A 22,721-nucleotide genomic window follows, 5' to 3' on the forward strand; every position below is an offset into this window, starting at 1 on the left:
TTCTAGTTTTGCACACCTACCAAAGGTTGTGCAGGTGTCTGTCCTCCCTTGCCCTGAATTCAAAACCACTGGTACTGATATTCACTGTCCTGCTCTCAAACATTGCTCTTAACCCACATTCTTATTTTGCTTCTCACCCTACCAGAGGAGCCTTGACTACCGTACTACGAAGGAGAAAGTTAGACATAAAATAGAAAGCTAAATTGGAGGTCAGCAACCAGGTCTCCCAAGTGTTGACTGCCGTTTTTGGAGGAAGGGGCAATCCTTAGGAGGGCTGTTGCCAGCAATAATTCTGCAAATAATATAAACTAGCCCATGACACACTCGGCAGTTCACAAGACCTTCCCTTACATTAGTGAGAGGGTTATTGCTCTTGTCCTTTATCTGCACACCCTGCCTGTTTCTTTCACCCCCTCCTCACTGGTCCTTTTACATTTACTTTTTCCTGCAATAGCAGCTTTCTTCTCTTATCCCCTTCCTTTGTATTCACAGTTTAACTAAATAATATTAACAAATATTAAATTTTTATTTTACTGTACTAATATCCTTCAGCATCTCTATCCCTTTCCCCTCAGAGGCCTGCCTGCCTTCTCTGGATCCTCTCTGTCTCCCTGCCACCTTTACTCAGCATGCAAGGAGTTGCTGGTGCTGGCATTAACTCAGCCAAAAGGCATGGCAAGGGGGCAAGCCAAGCAAGTAAGGAGGCAGTGGGCAGGCTATGGCACTGAGGCCCACAGATGGGTCCTGCCTACCTTAGCCCACAGTTTGAGAAACCTTGCTCTTTCACAGTACACCTGTTTCACCAGCAGGGGATGCTCATGCTACAGAATGAGATGGCACAGTATTATTCTATTTAAATGAAGGGGAAATAGCCAATGCTGTTACAAGGATTTCTCTAGGTACCGTAGGTCTGATGTTGCAAGGGAGAAATAGCAGGTACTGGAAGGTGGCAGAGAAAGGGAGCTGTGCTATCCAATAGTTCAGCTCTCAAAATATCAAAAAAGACACAATTTGTCTACTACATCATTAAACAATACGGGCAGCAGTATTAAAAAGCTTTTTTAAATATCCCAGCACCTATCCACCAATAGCCAAGGTGAAGGGGGAATTTGGTGCTTCTTTTGGGGGAGAATTTCATAATTGGAGCTGAACAACAGACAAATATCCTATCTTGGGTCGCTGCACACCTGATCTACGTAGAAAAAAAGCTTCCACTGTTAAAAGTAAGAGTTGCATTTTCTTTGTTCACCAAAGGCACAACCTAACGGAGTTAAGCAAACTGGGTTCTATTTTATAGCAATGAGAGATACTTGAGCACATGCAGGGTTTAAGAACTAAAAACCTGATCATTTGTCAGGAGCAAAACTGCTTTATTTCACCCAGGTCAAAGACCCAGTTCACACAGTACACACACAGGCTGGGAGCCTCAGTGACACCCCTCTGGAGGCATCTGGGGCAAAAAAACAGCTCCCCCCCCCCCGAGCTATGGCCCTGCCCTTCGCCTCCCTGCCAGTACTGCCCTGCAAGCAGCTTTTAGGGTCCACTCACAAAGCTCAACTCCCACCTGGTTTGAGAACTGCAAGTGACTGGAGTGAGGTTGTGAATAGGGTTCAGTGATAATTTCTGTCACTTTGTAGCAGACAAAGTGCCCTTTTTTGTTCCATAGGCTGGAAGGGGGAAAAGTTATCTAGTTTGACCTGTCATCTTTGACTATTTTGCTAAGTCACGGCCATAATGTATTATCAGCCTTCAGCAGACTGTAATGAGAATTTGGTCACTCTTGCTCTGAGTGCTTCCAAAGGCAGGCCTTCATGTGAATATGAATAGCGACTGACACTGTGTTAATGGTGCTTCAAATGAATTGTACATCCTCCTGAGTTTTGAAAAAAAAGGCATAAACAATGTGCCCCCAAGGGGGCATCAGGATTACCTGGGGGGCAGGGAGGTGCTAAAAGGAAAGTGGGTGGCAGTGGGCTGCTGGAGGTGTAAATAATTAAGACTGAAAAGCTGATATCACTGGATTATGAAGTGTGCATGCACAAGAAAGCTCATACCAAAATTAAAACTTAGTTGGCCTTTAAGGTGCTACTGAAGGAATTTTTTTTTATCACTGAATTAAGTTCATCAGTTTTGCTGAATAAATCAAACTGGATAGTTTTAATAGGATTTTGAATAAGCATGAAATTAATTGTTACTGTTTTGAATTTTATTGTGTTATGATCAGTTGAGGGCTCCTAGGATGAACAACAGTGAACTTTTGACTTTCCTGTGCAGGAGAGTGCTAGGCTATCACTATTTAGTGAGAGGGGTTTAAGTTAAGGTTACCAGATTTTTTCCCCAATGAATCCTGGGACACTTTTAAATTTCCTACTAAACAGATGGGTTTTGTCAGGGGACTGAGTTGTAAATCCGGGGACTGTCCCCGGGAAATGGGGATGTCTGGTAACCTTAGTTTAAGTACATACTGGGAAATGTAGGTTTGTACAATTAAGGTAGATTACACTGCTCTGTGGGGTGTATGGGGAGGGGTAGTACCTCTGTTGGGGGGGGGACACACCATGCTGCTTCTGGGGTAGTTTGTCCACCTTTGGTCCCCACCCTGCACTCAGCTCTCACCTGTGGCTCCTAGAAGCTGTCAGGATGTGATAGCCTCACCCCATGAATGGCTTCGACTGGCCGGCTAAACCAGGTGAGGGTAGCCAATGGGTCTCAAACCCTTCGTCAGTTAGGGATCTCCCCTGCATGCGAAGACAGGTTCTGGCAGATTGAGTGGATGAGACCAATAGTGAGTCCAATATTCAAGAAGGTGGTTTCTGCATATGCCATAGAGGGAAGTGATTGGCAGATGGGGCTTGTCAGCCTGGGAGAAGAAAAACTGATCCTAAACCTCCGCTGTCTTCTGCGATATCTTCAGGAGAAAAGTGGTTAAGGAGTAACTCCTACACAAATCCGGAGTGGAGTCCGTAAGAGGGTTGGATGGCATCTTGTACTTCTTCCGGCAACTCCTGCAGCCAAGCTGGTGCCAAACATATTGCTCTGCTTTCCTTTGAACCACATCAGTGAGGCCAAGAGGAGGGTCTTGTTGCCTGCACAGCCCAGGATCTCCATATACACTGCTCAGTCACTTTGGTGCTGCTAACACAGTGGTCTGACTTCACACCTGCAGACACACTCCATTGTCTCTTGAGACATTCTATCCCTGAATGTGGAAAATACACTTTTGTCCTGGTGTCCAAGCTTCTCTTTCCGGCCTCTCCTCATGCCACCCACTCTCCTCAATCACCTACCAGGTCATGCCCCTCCCCAGTCTTGCCTGCCTGGATGAAGGCTAGAGAGAGATGTCCAAGCGTGTGCAGAAACTAGCCTACTGTACGAAGGTAAAATTGCCCCCGCTTTTGTTTCTGGCCCCAGTGTGGCTAGCATGTGGGCCAGCAGAAGGCATTGCAGGGTGAAAAAGGTCCCCCACCCACCACATAACAAATCCACTTTTAAAAAGAATAAGAAGTTTTGAGGTTTGGCAAGTGATGGGGGACTGTATTGAAAAGTGTGGGATGAACAAATCAACAGGAAGATGTATAAACACCCCACAAGCAAATAGGGATAAATGCAGGCTAGATGCTCATTGTCATATAAACACCCCTGCAAACAAATGGGAATGAATGCTCACTTAAAAACTTGATATAATCTACTGTGTAAGCATTGTGCAAGCAAATCAATATAAATGCCCCGTAGTTAGGTTGCTTGGGGGAGCCTCCAGAGAGGGAGAGTTTGTGTCTGGTGCAATAATGGGCTGTCTGGGATTCCTTTTTAACCATTGACTTTTGCAGGCTTCCACTGTGAATGCCATGCCTTGCTTCTACCTATCCGAGAAAGCATGAGACGTACAGAGCTCCCTTTGCAGCTGCCCCGTCTACCACTGTGACTTGTAAAGTCTGCCCCACCTTTGCAGAACAGCAGAATAATCTGTCTTGAGCACAAGGGAGGTGCCCAAGGAATTTGGGGGGGGGGGAGAAGTCCAAATACTGATGTAGAAGGACCTTTGAAAGGTAGCTGCAAACATTTTCATTTGTGAATTGGAGAATGACAGTATGGTGCCCTTGCACATACTTTTAGTCTGATGTGGCCCATTCATGTTTCACATCTTTTTGTAACACAAAGGTCTACTTTATTATACTTTTCCTATGGTGAGATTCTTCCTTTTTTATGTAGTGAAGTATGCTTGTGAATTTATGCTTTTAATGTATGCATTGTCAACTAAATACCTGAGGCACAGCCCTGCAGTGCTTACGTAGCAAGTTTTCTATTTACCCTGTCCTAGAAAGTATTTCCTCCTTTCTGTTACAATCATTACTAAATATATACTGTATGTATCAATTTACATTAAACATGATTTTTTTTAATAAAAATTGGTGTCCTCTTGTTTTTTTTGGCGGGGGAGATGGGTAGGTTGATTCACTCTCAAACAACATCTCACCTGTGGGTGTAGCAAAGGGGAGGCAGGGAGGGGCAGCTGCCCCCCTAAATCAATAAAAATCAATAAAAAATATATTGCAAACTGAGGTTCAGCCCTGCCCATTAAAAGGTCTGCCCCCCAACAAAAGTCCTGCCCCCCCCCATGACAAAAATCCTGGTTATGCCCATGATCTCATCCCTTTCCTTAAAATATCAATTTAAATGTCTCTCATAAATAACTATTGGAAAACATCTTGATTTTTCTTTTTTGCAGAGAAAAGCTTCTTGGGGAGATATTGGGGGAGAGGTTGTTTTTTTCAAAAGACAGCTTAAAAACTTGTATTAGGTGTAATTATGGTGCTGAAGCAGTTTAACAGCAGCCCCAAACTCAAAATATCTGAAAAACTCTTCGGTCTTTTTGAAAATGCAATATTTGTCAGGAGGGGCATGTTAATGTTTTTGGCAGGGCTATGCCAGGCTATAAGCATGTATTTAAACACCTTTGCAGCAAGATAAGGAAAAGAAGTATTAACACACCAGTGTCCAGAGCAGATAAGATACTCTGGGTGTGTAGTTTGTTTCTTTTTTTTCTGAAACTCTTCATTTAGCACTAAAGCGGTACATGTGTCAGATGATTCTATGTTGGAATTAAGCTCTTTTTCATATATATTTATAAATTAAGCAACTGCAAATGGAGAGCTTAGAAAAGGACCATTCCTATTCTGAAAATCCACAGCAGCCGGTGGTCTCAGCGGAGGACTATGCAGTTCCAGGTAACAAATATTATTCTGGGAAAGGGGAATCCTCTAATGCAATTCTGTTAAAATTACATTCTCTCCAGTAGACCATATTTAACAGGGGCTGCACCCATTTTTCTGGCACGTGTCTCTGATAAAACTCTTCCTATTTTTTACCTTGTGGGGGAAATGTTGGGGATATGTCTTTCCCAAATGTTCTTAGGCTGCACTCCTATATTCAGTTACCTGGGTGTAAGTCCCATGGAACTCAGTGGGGGCTTACTTTTGAGTAGGCATGCATAGGATTACATGCACAAGTGCAGCAGGATCATTCAGACTTCAGCCCCTTCTTCACAGTCCCCACTGAGTTCCATGGGTCTTTAAAAACCTGAGAATATAAATACCATTTTTTTAAAAGACTGCATTCACACGATGTGGTAAAAACACATTCAAAAGACATTTCCCCCCCCCTCAAAGAATTCTGGGCATTGTAGTTTGTTGAAGGTTTCTGGGAATTGTAACTCCATGAGGGGAAAACTAGAGTGACCGGGATTGTTTAAGTGTTCTAAAGGTATACTGTGTGTAGACAACTGAAGTGTGATGTAAGGTTACTGAACACATACTCTACCCAGAAAACCTGTTTGTTCTGGTCAGTTCCACTCTTAATGACACATTTGTCTTCATTCAAAGTTGCATATCTGAATGGAGGGCAAATTCATCTCAGCAGCACAGAACCCCAGGAAACGGGTGTTTGAAAAACTCTGTGGGTGCAGGGACATCAGAAGAGCCATAGCTCCGTGGTCACTCTGCCTTATGGGCTATGTGCCAAATAACAGCCTCCTGGTAACTTGTATGACAGCCTGGGGTTTTAAAGTTTTGCTGCCAACTGCAAGAATGGTTAATGATGCGGCATACGTTATCTAGAATTTGATCCTGGGTGAACATGCTGATGTGGTATGTATCACGGTGACCTAATTGGATGAGGTGTGTGTGTGAATTTGTTTCAGTTGTGTTCACCAGGTTTCGCCATACAATAGGAAGTTAGACCCAGGGGACAGGAAGGTGAAGTGCGAAGATCTATCCTGAATGCCATCGCTTGAACCAGATACCCTATTTAGCCTTTGCCAGGTTCTGAGTACATATTTCTGAAGCTGGGTGCTCAGGATAGGACAAGGGCTCCATTGACTCCCATTATGTTTCTGAGCACAATTCAAAGTGTTGGTGCTGACCTTCAAAGCCCTAAATGTATACCTGAAGGAGCATCTTCACCCCTGCCCATTCAGCCAGGACACTGAGATCCAGCACCGAGGGCCTTCTGGCAACTCCCTCACTGTGAAAAGTGTAGCCACAGGGAGGCAGAGGGCCTTCTTGGTAGTGGCACCCACCCTGTGGAAAGCCCTCCCATCAGATGTCAAGGAGATAAGTAACTATACAACCTTTAGAAGACATCTGAAGGCAGCCCTGTATAGGGATTTTTTTTTAATTTAATGTTTTATTAAGTTTTAATATATGTTGGAAGCCGTCCAGAGTGGCTGAGGCAAACCAGTTAGATAGGCAGCGGATTGATTGATTGATTGATTGATTAGGCGACCCTATTTTCATCAAAGAAATGTTGGAGGATATGCAAATGGTGCAAGGAGTCTCCAGAGGCTTCCTACTTTTTCCTCCAGTTCATGGATGGGGGATTGGAATTTGGATCTGAATGCTCAAATAAAGCTTTTGTGCACTCCTAATATCTAACTGCGGGAGGCAGTGGAAGACAGGAGTGCCTGGCGTGCTCTGGTCCAGGGGGTCACGAAGAGTCGGACACAACTAAACGACTAAACAACAACAACAACAAATATCTATTCATGTGGTCAAGTGGGTACCCTGCATGGTTAAGTCCAGTCAAAGGTGACTATGGGGTGCAGCACTCATCTCGCTTTCAGACCAAGGGAGCTGGCGTTTGTCCACAGACAGCTTTCCGGGTCATGTGGCCAGCATGGCTAAACCACTGTCACACAGTGACAGAAGCCAGAGTGCACAGAAACGCCGTTTACCTTCCTGCCACGGTGGTACCTATTTATCTACTTGCACTGGTATGCTTTCGAACTGCTAGGTTGGCAGAAACCGGGATAGAGCAATGGGAGCTCACCCCATCATGCAGATTTGAACCCCCAACCTTCTGATCTGCAAGCCCAAGAGGCTCAGTGGTTTAGACCACAGCGCCACCCACGTGTTGGGGGTGGGGCCTGCTGCTGAAGTCCCACCCACCCCCAATGCACATTGACTGCAAACAGTCGTTATATGAACAGGACTTTTCTGTTCATCTTCCTAACCCAACACTCAGGCTGAAAGGGCTCTCTTGGTGGTGGCACCATCCTCTAATCTTGCAACCGTCTCATTGAATTCTATTTCCTCCTGGAGTCATCTCTTCCTCTACTTGCTTCTTTGCTCTTGCAGAGGTTGTAGTCACACGCCATTTGAGAGACCGAGAGCTGCTCAGAAAAAGGAAAGCCGAGGCGGAAGAAAAAAACACTCACCAGTGGGTCCTGAGGTAAATTAGGAGGATGACAGTGTGGTGACATTGTCTGGCCACTATAAATTTTATTGAACTGCCCATTTAGTTTCTGAGATGTCACTAGGCCAGGGTTTCTCAAACTTGTGTCTGCAGATCTTTTTGGAATACAACAGGACCAGTGATGGGTCAGGAGTGATGGGAATTGTAGACCAATAACAGCTGGAGACCCAAGTTTGGGAATCCCTTCACTAGGCATTGCCTGCATGCTTTCAAGCATGTATTTGAAATTTAAGGCTAAAGGCTTGCTGGACTTAAAAACCACGCTATACCTCAGCTATATGCAATGTTAGTCCAGTGGTCTTGTCTGTACAGCACTGAAGTTATTTGCACTATTATCCTAGACTTGTGTTTATATTTCAGAAAAAGGGTCCCATGGGCTGGAGTCTGGAGAGGGGAGTAGCTAAGGAGAAGTTTTGAGAGTGGGGGAATAGTTTGTAGGGGAAGGGCTTAGCAACAAAGTTCAGCCGCCAACCACTCCCTCCTGCGGACTAATGCTTCCTATTCAGCTGCAACTGAATGTGTATTTTGGTCCTGGGATACTCGGCGGCTGAATCCCTCTCCCCTTTCCCCCCTGTGCTCTCACTGATTCATCATCATGGAAGCCAACCCATTGTTAAAAACGAAAGGCAGAATTTCAAAAGGAGCCCACCACTGATTCTTGTGAACATCCTTGCAAGCAGGGCCCTTCAAAGCAATCTATCAGGTCCCTTTATACCGAAATGTCTTTGTGTACTACAGGGAGCAGAAGAGGAGCAAGCCAACAGGAAGGGGAAGAGGGGCCCGCCGAGGCCGAGGCCGAGGCAGAGGCAGAGGCCAGCAGCAGGCTCCAGAGCCACAGGAAGAACCTCAGCCAGAAGTGGTGGAGGAAGAAAAGCCTGAGCTACAGGTGACTAAATTGGAGGAGGAGGCCCAGAAGAGTCTAGATCTCCCAGTGAAGTCTTCTATCCCTTTCCTGGAAGCTGGAGAACTATATACTCAGAAGGAACTAGCGGAAGGAATCCCCCTTGCAAGTGCTGCTGAGGAGCTGTGCACTCAGCAAGAAACAGCTGGTGCAATCCCAGCCGGAAGTGCTGTTTTCTCCATGGGTAAGGATCCTGCAATCTGTAAGAATGAATGTGTGCTTCCTGATTACCTGTTTGTTGATCATTCTCCCTGATTTGTTTGTAGAGCTGTTAGACATCACTGGCTGTTTGGATGCACATTCATTCAGATATATTTTTTTAAAGGGACTTTGGACTGGTCCACACTAGAACAAATGTGGACTCCATCCTTAGGGTTGTCCCACCCAGACTGTCCTCACTTTAAATGCAGGGTTTCTCTGATTTGGAAACGCCCTGCATTTAAAGGGATAATGATCTGGGACAACATTGGGATGGGCAGGATGTTGTGTGTACACCCCTACATGAATGGGAAGACACAGTGATGTGAATCCACATTTTGCTCCAGTTTGGACAAGCCCTAAGCACTCCCCACCTGCAATGCCCAGAAATTGGTATTCAGAGATGTACTGCCTCCAACAGTGGAGGTAGAACCTAGTCCTTCGAAGCATTTTGTTACCTCTGCTTACCCTAATAAGTGTATCTCAGGGCTCACTGGTCAATTGGATCAAATAAGGATTCAGTCGTTGCTCCAGCTTTACTTCTGGGACTGAATCGGCCCTAACACATAGCACAAATCAATTGCTTTGCCCCAACCTCATGGAACATAAAGCTGCAGGAACACTGAATAAATATAACTATTCACTGCTTTGTTTTAGAAACTGTCTGGGTTGCCCTAACAGAGGCAACCTAAAGCCATAGCTTGCACTATTGGCCTCTGAATCGCTTGGCCTCTGAATCGCTTTTTGTTACACAAAGGGAGAATACAAATAGTTTTTGTTCTAATTATTCTCCACATTCTTCCCCTTCATACCTGCTAATATGAATTGTTGTTGTTGTTACAGGTAATGAAAAATAATGAAAAAAAACATTAATAACTTACAGGGAGAGTGTAAAATTTAGCTGGATTGGGGCCATAGGGATGAAAGCAACATAGTGCTAAGGAGAGTGTTCTTGCAGCGCAAGCATTTTAGCTCGTCAGAAAGTACAATATCCATGCTACTGTTTGGGGGTTCCCCTGATTCCTGCCCCCTCAAGCCAATGGGGAGGGCTTGCTTGGGGTGGGGGGAGAGAAAGGGCAAAAGCCCCTGTTGTGCCAGCAGAAGCCCTTGTATTGGCTTCCGCTAACGGGGATCATTTGTAGAATCCAGCCCATGTGTTTGATCAAGACAAAATGTTGCGTCAGCCATCGGCCTTTCGTTTTGTCGTATCTAGTGAATACTAGATATCATTATTGTGTTGCAGTGGCATAGCGTGGGTTGCCAATGCCCGGGGCTGCACGGAGGGGGTGGGTGGAAATGAAATGGACGAAGTACGCATGCACATTCAACTGCCCAATGGCTTCCACGTCACCCAGGAGGTTGCAGCCACAGAGATAAGAAGAGTCATTCCATCGTCTGGAGAGGTCACTTCCTGGTTTGCATGGAGAAGCCATTTCCAACAGCCCCCAGAAGTACGCAGTTGTATGGAGGCAGCACCAGGTGTTGAATTTTTGCGCCCCCTAACAATTTTGCACCCGGGGTAACTGTCCCTGTGGCCCTGACCCCCACGCTATGCCATTGTTGTGTACTGCTGGGACCGCCTCAACCAAACAGAAACCTTTATACTTAGTGTTTTCTTCCTTTTCAGAACCAGAGGAGACACCAAGATCAGAAGAACCACGAGAAATTCCTCAGTCTGTGGGAAATGACCATTTGGAACAAGAGTTCTATGGCTCTCTTTAATTGGCAGTAATTTTCCACAGTTCAACTTGAAACACTGTTAGAATACATGATATTCTTGTGTGAGCAATAAAAGCCAGTGGCCTTTGCTGCTGTCACCTTTCTGCAATTTCCTTGGAAGTCATAATCCCTGAAACGCTCAATGCTGTAGTTGGTAAAGGTACCCCTGAGCATTAGGTCCAGTCGTGACCGACTCTGGGGTTGTGGTGCATATCTCGCATTATTGGTCGAGGGAGCTGGCGTATAGCCAGCATGACAAAGCCGCTTCTGGCAAACCAGAGCAGCACATGGAAACGCCGTTTACCTTCCCACTAAAGAATTCTTCTTCAGATACTAAGTGTATCTGAAGAAGTGTGCATGCACACGAAAGCTCATACCAAAATATAAACTTAGTTGGTCTTTAAGGTGCTACTGAAGGAATTTTTTATTTTGCTTCGACTCAGACCAACACGGCTACCTACCTGTACCTTCCCACTGTAGCGGTTCCTATTTATCTACTTGCATTTTGACGTGCTTTCGAACTGCTAGGTTGGCAGGAGCTGGGACCAAGCAATGGGAGCTCACCCCGTCACAGGGATTCGAACCGCCGACCTTCTGATTGGCAAGCCCTAGGCTCAGTGGTTTAACCACAGCGCCACCTGGGTCCATGTACTGTAGTTATGTTACATGCTTCCAATTTCCCCTAGAGATTAGATGTTTCAGAGCCAGTGCTACCTGACTTTGGCTTCCTCAGTCAGGACAATAGAGACTTAACTGTGTTTTTAATATTTGGATTACTTACAAATATTAGAGTTCACATCAGACACCTCACCTCACATCTTCAGAAAGAGCTTTCCTGAACCTACAAGGTCTCAAGCTCGCAACAGTGCTCCCTCTCATCCTCTCTTTCCGTTGAGTTTATTTTTAGGCTGGAGTTTATTTGCTTTTCCTACATTTAATCCGGATTTCCCCATAATGCAGAAAATCTGATAATGAAAAACAACACTTATGCGTCTGGCATGGAAACTTATTGGGACAATCTGCCCCAGTGGCTGGTTTTGTCATGTGGGTAGTAAAAGGTAAAGGGACCCCTGACCATTAGGTCCAGTCACGGACGACTCTGGGGTTGCGGCACTCATCTTGCTTTACTGGCCGAGGGAGCTGGCGTACAGTTTCCAGGTCATGTGGCCAGCATGACAAAGCTGCTTCTGGCGAACCAGAGCAGCACATGAAAACACCATTTACCTTCCCACTGGAGCTGTACTTATTTATTTACTTGCACTTTGATGTGCTTTCGAACTGCAACAGGAGCTCATCCCGTCGCGGGGATTCAAACCGCCGACCTTCTGATCGGCAAGCCCTAGGCTCTGTGGTTTAACCCACAGCGCCACCCGCATCCCTTATGTGGTACCACATCACTATTTCTATTGGCTCCTTACCTGAGCACAACATCACCATTTTGTTTGCAGTAGGAAAGGAAAGAAGCCTATTTCCACTTATGGTCACATGCCCCATTCAGAGGAGCTATTATAAAGATCTCAGTATATAAACTGTGTTGGTGTTTTTTAAAAACAGTTAAATATAGAACTTTTGTTCAGGATCTGTTCATTACTCTTTCACTTTTCACAATACTTCAGTTTATATATATAAGGTAAAGGACCCCTGGAGAGATACGTCCTGTCAAAGGTGACTATGGGGTGCAACGCTCATCTCATTTGCAGGCCGAGGGAGCTGGCGTTTGTCCACAGTTTTCCGGGTCGTGTGGCCAGCATGACTAAACTGCATCTGGAACACCAGGATGGAACCCAGAGCACACAGAAACGCTGTTTACCATCCCACCACAGTGGTACCTATTTATCTACTTGCACTGGCGTGCTTTCAAACTGCTATGTTGGCAGGAGCTGGGACAGAGCAATGGGAGCTCACCCCGTCGTGGGGATTTGAACTGTAAACCTTCTGATCGGCAAGCCCAAGAGGCTCCGTGGTTTAGACCACAGCACTATGCGCCCCCGCGCGCACACACACACACACACCAAACAAGAAATGAAAATTTATATTTCCCTTTCCCATTATCAAACATCATAATGGGCTGGATAAGACTGGTAATGTTTCCTCTTGTGCACATCCTGGGATTTTTAATATATTTTTTAAATACCCACACACATGTCAAGAATGGGAAAAAAAGGTAGTGGGTTATTCAGGGTAAGTGAAGGCAGATTGACGAGAGGAAGTGACATCCAAACAGTGACAAAGACCCTGACCCCACTTCAGGAACTCTTGTGCTAAGGGTTGTGACAATACCCCTGTTGGAATGTTCAAGGAGGCAGGAGAGGAAATATTGTTTAATACTATCCTTCCTAACTTGCGCTAACAAGTTCTGTAACTTAGCAAAGTTTTACATTTCCCTTCTAAATGCACAGCAGATAGCTGTTGCAGGCTTGTTTAAGCCTCTCAATATCAGATTCCTGGTAATTCCTCTTACTGTATATCCCCCTTAATAGAATAAACACGCCACAATCTTGTGTAAAGTATATAAAATAAGTTTACTCACACATTCAGTTCACAGATGGATCCCTGAAGGCAGACTTAGTTACAAAGTATATACAGTGGTGCCTCGCTAGACGAATTTAATTCGTTCCACAGGTCTTTTCTTATAACGAAAAATTCGTCTAGCGAATCCCATAGGAATGCATTGAATTTTTTTTTATTTATTTTTTTGCCCATAGGAACGCATTAATTGAATTTCAATGCATTCCTATGGGAAACCGCGATTTGCTAGATGAATTTTTCGTAAAATGAATTCGTCTAGCAAGGCAACCTCTGCTAGAAAAAACCTTTCGTTAAGTGGAAATTTCGTTAAGCAGGGCATTCGTTAAGCGAGGCACCACTGTACATGTGAGTCTATCCCATATGGAGATAGTCCTTTTGTCCTCTGTTTGCTGAAAGCCAACAGAGCATCTCTAGCTAAAAAGCTGCTGGTCCTACGATGGAACCTCTGTGTGGAGTTGGTGGTGCTGTCACAAGAGGCAGATGAAACTATGTCGAAAAACAGGCAAAGTCGTGCCAAAGTGATGTTTCGGTCTGCCATTTTGATTCAAAATGGGGGGGGGGGTGGAGAGCAAACACAACAAACAGCATCACCTCCACCTCAGGAACCCTCATGCCAAGTTTGCCGATACGTAGAGAGTCATCTAAACTTATAGAAAACAAACGGGCAGAAAACAAAGCCACTTCCAAAAATATACAGTAGATTCCAGTTTCCTTCTTTGGGAGTCATAGTCCCATTTTTCACTATGAAACCTCTGCCAGAATGTAAGTGGGGACTCCCGTGAATGAATGAAAATGAAAATAGTCTGCTACATAGAAACTAGATGTCAGGTAGACTGAAGCTAGCCTAATCTTCTATTTGACATGCTTCTATTTTCATATGCAGGATCTTTTTCTCTTTTTCTTGTATGCATTCCACCCTGTGGGCTCCCACCAGCAGCCTGAAGTAGTCTTCTTCTTCTTCTTCTTCTTCTTCTTCTTCTTCTTCTTCTTCTTCTTCTTCTTCTTCTTCTTCTTCTTCTTCGATCACTCGTAGCCAAGTAAGGTTGTCTTCCATAAACACGGTTTTAACAATGGGTTCGTAAGTGACTGTGGAGGCCAATTCTGGATCCACACGCCCTTCCACAGTGGGGACATTAGTTTCCGGGCAGGAGGTGATCACGGTGTGGATTTGCCAAGCATGCCTTCCTCTTAGCACGTTTCTCCCTTGCGTCCTGATATCGAGTGTCTTCAAAGCTCATGACACCTTTAGTAAAGGCTGTTCTCCAACTGGAGCGCTCACAGGCCAGTGTTTCCCAGTTGTCAGTGTTTATACTACTTTTTAAAGATTTGCCTTGAGACAGTAGTATATTATAACCCAAGGATAGGTTACCACCTTAGTGAGAAATAAATGTGTGTCTGCATATAGGTAGACACTCTTTGCTTGTACCATCTGCTTTCCAGTTAAAGAAAGATAAAAAGAGGAAGACAAGAAACAGAAAAATATACATCACTTCCTCATTCAACTCTCTGCTGCACACAACCACCCTACTGTATTTGCCTTTCTGAGCTGAAAGGCAGTATGGGAAAGAAGAATGCCATCTAGTGTTTTCGTCTCATTTACATAAATGGGACCAAATTGAGCAAGGTCTGGAACCCATGACAAAGTTTATTGAACTGTCTGTACTGGCTCAGACTGTGACCAGTTCCAGATTCTTTAGAACAGTGGTTTTCAAACCTTGTTACAGGGAATGTTGAGGTACATCAGGAGATCACTTATGGCACACAAAGAGCCCCTTGCCTGATACTACTGATCTTCAGTTGCAGTGTTCACATGGGCGTAGGCAGGGGGGGCAGGAGGGGGCAATTGCCCCCCCTAGAAGCAGGGCCACTGGCCAGCCTGCCCCACTGCCCGCCCGGTGCCGTCTCCCTTCTCCCTGGCTGGCTGTGGGGCGGGCGGCGGGAAAGCACCAGAGCCGCGCAAAGCGTTTGGCTGGCTTTCCCTCCCTCCGCCCCACAGCCAGCAAGGGAGAAGGGAGACGTCCCTTCTAGCCGGCTGGCTGTGGGGCGGGCGGAGGGAAAGCCAGGCAACCGCTTTGCGCGGCTCTGGGGCTTTCCCTCCACCTGCCCCAGCGATTGCAGAGGGGGAAGGAGGGGATCGGAGCAGCCCGATTTCGGGCTGATCCTGGCTCCCCCTCGTCCCTTCCGATCGTGGAGGGGGAGGAGGGAGTCGGAGCAGTCCGATTTCGGGCTGATCCTGGCTCCCCCTCGTCCCTTCCTATCGCGGAGGGGGAGGAGGGAGTCGGAGCAGCCCGATTTCGGGCTGATCCTGGCTCCCCCTCGTCCCTTCCGATCGCGGAGGGGGAGGAGGGAGTCGGAGCAGCCCGATTTCGGGCTGATCCTGGCTCCCCCTCGTCCCTTCCTATCGCGGAGGGGGAGGAGGGAGTCGGAGCAGCCCGATTTCGGGCTGATCCTGGCTCCCCCTCGTCCCTTCCTATCGCGGAGGGGGAGGAGGGAGTCGGAGCAGCCCGATTTCGGGCTGATCCTGGCTCCCCCTCGTCCCTTCCGATCGCGGAGGGGGAGGAGGGAGTCGGAGCAGCCCGATTTCGGGCTGATCCTGGCTCCCCCTCGTCCCTTCCTATCGCGGAGGGGGAGGAGGGAGTCGGAGCAGCCCGATTTCGGGCTGCTCCGATGTGGCCCCGCCCCCGCCCCTTGGCCCCGCCCTTGCTCCCCGCCCCTTGCCCCCCCTGATTTTCATCCTGGCTACGCCCCTGAGTGTTCAGTGTGTCATGAGCTTTCCCCTCTTCTTATGACACAAAAATCTGGCCCATCAGGACTGGACCGTGTCATGGGCGTACCCAGGATCAAAGCTAGGGGGGGCACAACAGCCACGCCCCCAGCCACACATCCCAGCCACCCGATTGGCTAGCTGGCAATAACGTGGCCAGGATCCCCCCAGGAGGCATGGTCAACATCCACACACCCCAGAGAAAAGGGGGCTGTTTACAAGGCAGCACACAGAGCCACCTGCGCTTGCACTCCTGCCTCGCCCGCTCCTTTAATGACAGCAGTGACTAAAACGAGGCAGCAGCTGCCTCCGTTGAAGGAAACCTGGACCTGGGCTAACTTCAGCCCACACTCTTTCAAGTCACAGCGAGCACAGCACAGAAAGTGCTGCCCCACAATGCTCCACGGCACTTCATTTGCATGTATGCAAATGAGGTGCCGCAGGTCCAGGTCCAGGTTTTTTTCAACAGAGGCAGCTTCGCTTCGTTTTGCTTCAGCCAAGCAGGCTGAGGCGGAGCACAGCAGGCAGCGTCCCTGCCTGTCCTCTCCAGCTGCCCTGCTTCTAGGGGGGTCAGCTGCCCCCACCCCATGCTGGGTACACCCATGGACCATGTGTTGTGGCTGTGGGTGGCACTGTGCTCTAAACCAGAGCTTCTTGGGCTTGCCAATCAGAAGGTTGGCGGTTCGAATCCGTATGACGGAATGAGCTCCCGTTGCTCTGTCCCAGCTCCTGCCAACCTAGCAGTTCAAAAGTACACCAGTGCAAGTAGATAAATAGGTACCGCTGCGGCGGGAAGGTAAACGGCGTTTCCGTGCACTCTGGCACTTACCACGGTCCTCCATGCACCAGTAGCGGTTTAGTCATGCTGGTCACATGACCCGGAAAGCTGTCTGTGGACAAACACTGGCTCCCTCGGCCTGAAAGCAAGATGAGCACCGCAACCCCATAGTTGCCTTTGACTGGATTTAACTGTCCAGGGGTCCTTTACCTTTAACCTATGGCATTGGATATACATAAGAGGGGTGGTGATGGGTACCCTGTGGCCAGATTATGAAGTAACACAAGGCCATTACTTTGCTTGCTTTGTGAATATGAGCAGAAGGAGATGCAAGCAGCTAGCAATCTGGAGGGAAGAGAGAAATATTGAGAAGCCTTCTTGGGCTTTTTACTGAAACAGGGTGGAATGAGCACCATCTGCTGTTTTTCCAGAGGTAGAAATACAATTTTATATATTTCCATACATTTGAATGACATTTTAGTTGATTAATCATATGCCTTTCGTGGATCAATTCAGCTTAATTAAATGTGTATTTTGCCAAAATCTCAGCATGTGTGTTTGTGTGATACTGAAGAAAGCACAGTCAAAGTTTACAATTCAATAAAGTAGAAACTGCTACTCATGTTTAGAAGGCCATCTTTAATCATTTTGTTTTCTTTTGCTATTATAGTAATACACTTGGAATAAAAATAAAAAAGACACAAGCATGCCTTTAACACACAGTCCCACCCATTAAAATTGGCCAGCTTGCCTCTTGCGGAAATCTTTCAGGAAGCAGAAGTGGTCTTCAGCAGCCCACCCCTCATTACACCATCTGAGCACACACCAGATAGTCTTTATTGCTTGGTGATGCCAACTATATTAAAGGAAACACATGGCGGGAAGGAGATGAAATTGCTCAGCTCCCCCAAGGTCTAGTCATCACCTACCATTTTGGACCTGGACTCCATCTTTAATGTGCAATATGGAACTTTACTCCTTTTAACTCATTATGCTCATCATTCCCTTGCTCATGGCTCCCCTGTTCTCTTTCATTCCTTTTTCCTTCTTGTGGGGTGGGGAAACTCAGGCCTGGAGACTGGATGCAACCCTCCAAGGATTTTTAGCTGGCCCTTGGGAGTCTCCTTAGGCCACACAATCCCGCACGGCCCTACTTTGCACTCTTCTTTTAATGGTTTTTTTGGGGGGAGGGGGGGTTTGCCTAGATGGAATGTCCTTCTACTCTGATAATTCTTCTTGCTTACCTGAACAGAAAATGGAGATGATGTGTAGAAACTAGCCTACTGTACAAAGGTAAAAGTCATGGGCTTAGCCAAAGGGGGGCAGGGGGCAGCTGCCCGTCCTAAATCAACACAAATCAATACAAATCTAAGGTTCTGCCTCCCCCAAAAGCTTTCCCCCCTGAAAAATCCTGGCTATGACCATTGTAAGATATACCTTCTTTTGTCTATGGCTCCTGCCATGTGGCCTCTGGAAGATTCCCCAGAAAGGAATGTGGCTCTCTAGCTGAGAAATATTCCCTTCCCCTGCCTTGGTTGAAGATGAGCAATGGAGAGAAGCTAGATCTGCTAGATCTAGTGGGACTTGCTCCACACTGGAGCAAAATGTGGATCCCACATTTAAAGTGGGAAAGGTCCCGGGCAACACGGAGATGCGGCCTACGTTTTGTTCCCGTATCCTCAAGCCCCTGATAACTTGCAGAAGATGAGTAAGGATTTCTGACTCCCAATGGTTTAACAATAGCAATAACAATACAACTCCCATTTTCCCGAAAGTATGCTTTCGAAATAAAGAATGCAGTGTGTGAGAGTGGGGCGGGAGTAACCAAGAAGGTTTTTTTTTTTCCTGGAAGGACTGTGAGCTCAGTTCCATTCTGCAACTTAAAACAAATTTCTGCACTCAGAATTCATTCATGCACCAGGATTTATAGTTTCTCGGCGTTCTAGTAAAAAGCAAAAGGAGGTCCTGCAAACCTGAAGTCTGCCCACCCTACAGAATGGAGTGGTTTGCAGAAGTTGGCCAACTCCGTCTGTTGCCTGTAAACAGATAAAAGGCCCTCCCAATGCTCCTATTGCTGCATCCAGAAGTTTGCAACATCTTGAGAGTCCTTACTTCATGGACAAAATGTGCTTCTGTTGCAAGTTGCCTACACAATGGTGGCTTGGAAAAGCAAGAAAAGGAGGGGAAGAATTGTAAAGCACCCAGTCACAATATGTTTTGGATTTGTGAAAAGGAAATGAGACAATCCACCATGACTGTCACTTTTGTGCATTCAACCTAGAACACGATGCTAGCAAGTTCTGCCACTGACTTCAATAGAATGTAGACTTGCACTCTGTTCAAGCCTGGTTCAAAGATTACCTAGAATTCTTATAAATCATCTTGGAAGAGAGCTAGAAAAATAATTTACTGCACTGTAAATGACTGGATCTCCAGTGATTCAAAGGACTCAGTTATACAGCTACAAATAAAACAATTTACTGTAAATGTGTTGTGAAGTGCAATATACAAATGTGACACTAGATGGTGACAGTTAGCTATGCAAAATTCAATGTATTTTTCAAAATGTTTTTTTAAAAAGCATTTTCACAGTTTTTATATGTTTGCAGATTCCACCTACGAGCTTTCCTTTTTTGAAAATAAAACAAAAAGCTTGATTATGTGCTTTATGGTTAGGGACAGAACATGTAGAGCGGTTTTGCTTGTTTTATGAAAGAAAGCTCAAAAACTTAAGAGGACTTGAAGGGAAGGTTCCACTATTCGGGACTGGAGTTTCTTCAATTAGTCAGGGGTGGCCAACTCCCAAGAGACTGCAATCTACTCACAGAGTTAAAAACTGGCAGTGATCTCCCCTCTTTTTTGGAGTTCAGGTCAAAGTTGTTGAGTTTTTTCAGGGAGGAGGTAAAATGTTTTTAGGGGAGCCACAGTTGTTCAGTTTTTTGGGGGGGAGCCAGTGATCTACCAGTGATCTACCGCAGACGTCCAGTGATCTACCAGTAGATCACGATCTACCTGTTGGACATGCCTGAATTAGAACTTCCAATTCTTCCCCCTTTGTTCTGCGACTCTTCTGTATGCCCCCTCCTCTCTCACACACACACTTACTTCTATGGAGCAGCGTTCCTCCTTAGGTCCATGACAAAAAAAACGGAGCAAAACAAAAATTCCAAACATTCATTAAACGAAACCCAGACATATCACATAGCCAAGAGCATGTAAAAATTGTAAGAATATGCAAAATTGCCCAATGCATGTTATTTATTCATATCAAAGAATCTGCTGGCATTTTGGCACAAACGTTTTCAAAATTTTGGTACACTGTAGAAACCTGGAACTGCAACCCATTCTTCACTATACACATGGACCAAAATAAAAATAAAAATCAGTGGTATATAATAACATAAAAAAATATTCCCCATTGATACACTAGAACCCAATGAATCTGATTGGCAAGTAGGATCAAGCCAGACAAAAGAAAACACTTCTTCACATAGCACAATAATTAAGTTATGGTGAGCACACACGTTCCATAAGAGCTGGCAGTGGTCACTAGCTTGGATAGCTTTAGAAAAGGATTGTTGATGAAACACATACCCCGAGGACTAGCTTGCAAATAGTTACAGTACTTGCCACCATAATTGAAGTAGTCATGTTGGCTGGTCGTATACCTCTGAACAGCAGGTGCCAGGAACAAAGGAAGACCACTCTTATTGTGCCCTGCTTGCAAAAAACCCAGAGGTTTCGAGCTCATCACTGTTTTAAGAATGGTTCTTGGTCTGATATGGAAACATGTGTAACCTAAGAAGCTGCCTGATCAGAGAAGAGATCCATCTAGCTCAGAATTGTCTACATTCTGGCTATGGCTCTCCAGGGTTTCTGATGGGAGCCTTTCTCATACTGGAGACTGAACTTGGAACGTTTTACATGCAAGGTAGATGCTCTCCTACCAAGGCCCTTTTATATTCTGTAAGCAGAGCTTTTCTACAGAATAACAACAAATCCAAGTGGCTCTTTCTATATAGAAACACAGACAGCTGCTGTTAAGACAATCGGTCCACCTGCCTTGGTACTGTTTACGCAGAATGGGAGCCCTGATCCAGGGTTTCAGAGAGGTGTCCCCAGCCCTGCCTGAGAATGGCAAGGATCAAACCTGGGACCATCTTTACGCAAAGCCTCTGCGCTCTACCATTGAATGATGGCCCTTCCACTGATCCAGCAAGGCAGTTCCTTTGCCCTTAAGGAGAAATACTCCCAAGGAATGCTTGCAGATCATATGCTCTTTGCATGCAAATCACGGTCCAGAATTTGCAGGATTCTACCGTTTCAAGCTGCAGGTGTATGTGTGCGTGTGGATTTTAAGTTTCAATGTTCCCTGTGTAAAGAACTCTCTATGCCTAGAAAAATAAGTTAATTGAAACTCTTGTCTTTAACATGCAACTCTCTCTCTCTCTTTCTCACACACACATACATATATATACATGAGAGCATTCATATATTTCTGTACCCAGTATATGAAATGGGTACAATGCATGGAACCCTGTTAGTATTCTTGACCTGCATGTGTGGATCTGTCCTTGTTTGGTATCTGAAAAGTGCTCAGCTCACTAAATCCATGATCACACCAGTTCTAATAATAATGTTAGCACATGTTTGAGCTAGGATTGTCAGAGAATTTACCTCTAGAACTCAACATTACCTTTAGCATTAATGGCGCAGTGGCCGATTGGGGAGTTCCTGCACTGCCCATCCCACTCCTTCAGTGATTTTTAGACTCATCTCTTCCCCAAATGAAGAAACAGGTGAGAGGTTGGCAACTGTATACCCTTCCACTGCATTTTCAATATTAAAGGTAAAGCCTAGTTCTCCAGGTTGCAAACAGGTTGTATACTGCAGGGTGCCTTTTCCAATAAACCCTTTGGGGTTTTTTTATTACAAAGAGAGAGGTTATAAAAACATGAGTACACTGGACTTGGACTAAGCATTTCTAGAAAGTAACAACCCAAGTTGGAAGGAGAGAAAAACTAAGTATGCTGGATATGGGGAAAGAGCTGTCTTATTTCATGGCATTTGTTTCCTGGAATGAAAGAATACATGGGAGTGGACTGGAAGCTTTCCTACATCTAATCTTTAAGCAATTAACAAACATGTTCCCATCTAACTATACAGGATGTTAATTACAGATTTCTAAACCCTGAAAAACAGAAGAAATCTGACTGGAGGCTAAAGAGAGTCACTGAACAATTAGCACACTGAGGTTTCCCTTGCCTGCCTAACTAAATTTTTACCCAACTAAAAGTTATCAGCTGCAATCAGTAGAACTGTCTGACAAAATTTGTGGGGAAAGTTATTTATTGCATTCCTAAAACCACAAGAAAACTATATAGAGAACTACCGGTATACAGAGCATTTGCCTTAAGTACCCAAAAGGAAGTATGATTCATTGACTGTGTATTTGTCCAAATGTGTTTGTGAGTCATTGAAAACCTGGAATTGAGAATATGAAGCACACACCTAGTAGTAGCTTTTCATAATTTCCTAGTAATCCAGCTAAACCAAAAGACTGGAAAGTGAGATTGGCTACTGAGATTACTGCTGCAGCGTGTAATTTTGGAAAGCTAAGGAGCCCACAAAAGCAAACAGGAAGAGGAAAGCCCAGAGGTGGGGGAAACCCAAATGTTTTACATTTCCTTTGGCTTGAAGAAGCTGAATTTTCACTTCACAGTCTTGCCTACAAAGGTTTCCCTCTGCCTTCTCAATACACACAACACAGGCCCCACCAATATCACTAGCTTCCTATCCTATACAGTAGTGCATAAACTTCACAGATCCTAGGTCTTTCTGGTGGCCAAGAACTGCGGACCACGTCTCTCTCCATTGTCCGGATCCTTTGAGGCCCTTTATTCACTGGGTGCTGTCACACTGGGCAGACGCACGCCACAACAGCCCACCCCACAGCGCAAAGTAACGCGCTCAGAGCAATGAAGCATTAGGGTACGATAACGCAGGCCACCAACAGGCGGGCACAGCTGCAGATCTCACCCACTGTCCCTCTGCCTTCCACCAAACCAAGTCCCTTCTCGGAT

At 45.7% G+C, this 22,721-nt stretch overlaps 1 protein-coding gene across 1 annotated transcript; it reads left to right on the plus strand.

Annotated features, from left to right (window-relative positions):
• The first annotated feature begins 4,766 nt into the window (after positions 1 to 4,766).
• Positions 4,767 to 10,686, plus strand: HEMGN (hemogen). Its single transcript, XM_035141120.2, has 4 exons — positions 4,767 to 5,225; positions 7,632 to 7,725; positions 8,488 to 8,834; positions 10,476 to 10,686. Exons 1-4 carry the CDS (start codon positions 5,144 to 5,146, stop codon positions 10,568 to 10,570), a joined length of 618 nt encoding a protein of 205 aa, XP_034997011.2. The 5' UTR covers positions 4,767 to 5,143; the 3' UTR covers positions 10,571 to 10,686.
• Positions 10,687 to 22,721: the final 12,035 nt, after the last annotated feature.

Source organism: Zootoca vivipara, chromosome 16 (genome assembly GCF_963506605.1).
Source record: "Zootoca vivipara chromosome 16, rZooViv1.1, whole genome shotgun sequence".
NCBI lineage: Eukaryota > Metazoa > Chordata > Lepidosauria > Squamata > Lacertidae > Zootoca > Zootoca vivipara.

Bases quoted from the DNA above. Each gene is read 5' to 3' on its own strand.
- HEMGN (XM_035141120.2), top strand. From the start codon at position 5,144: ATGGAGAGCTTAGAAAAGGACCATTCCTATTCTGAAAATCCACAGCAG. The intron at 5,226-7,631 runs GTAACAAATATT...TTGCTCTTGCAG, and splicing joins GGAGGACTATGCAGTTCCAG to AGGTTGTAGTCACACGCCAT. The intron at 8,835-10,475 runs GTAAGGATCCTG...CTTCCTTTTCAG, and splicing joins AAGTGCTGTTTTCTCCATGG to AACCAGAGGAGACACCAAGA.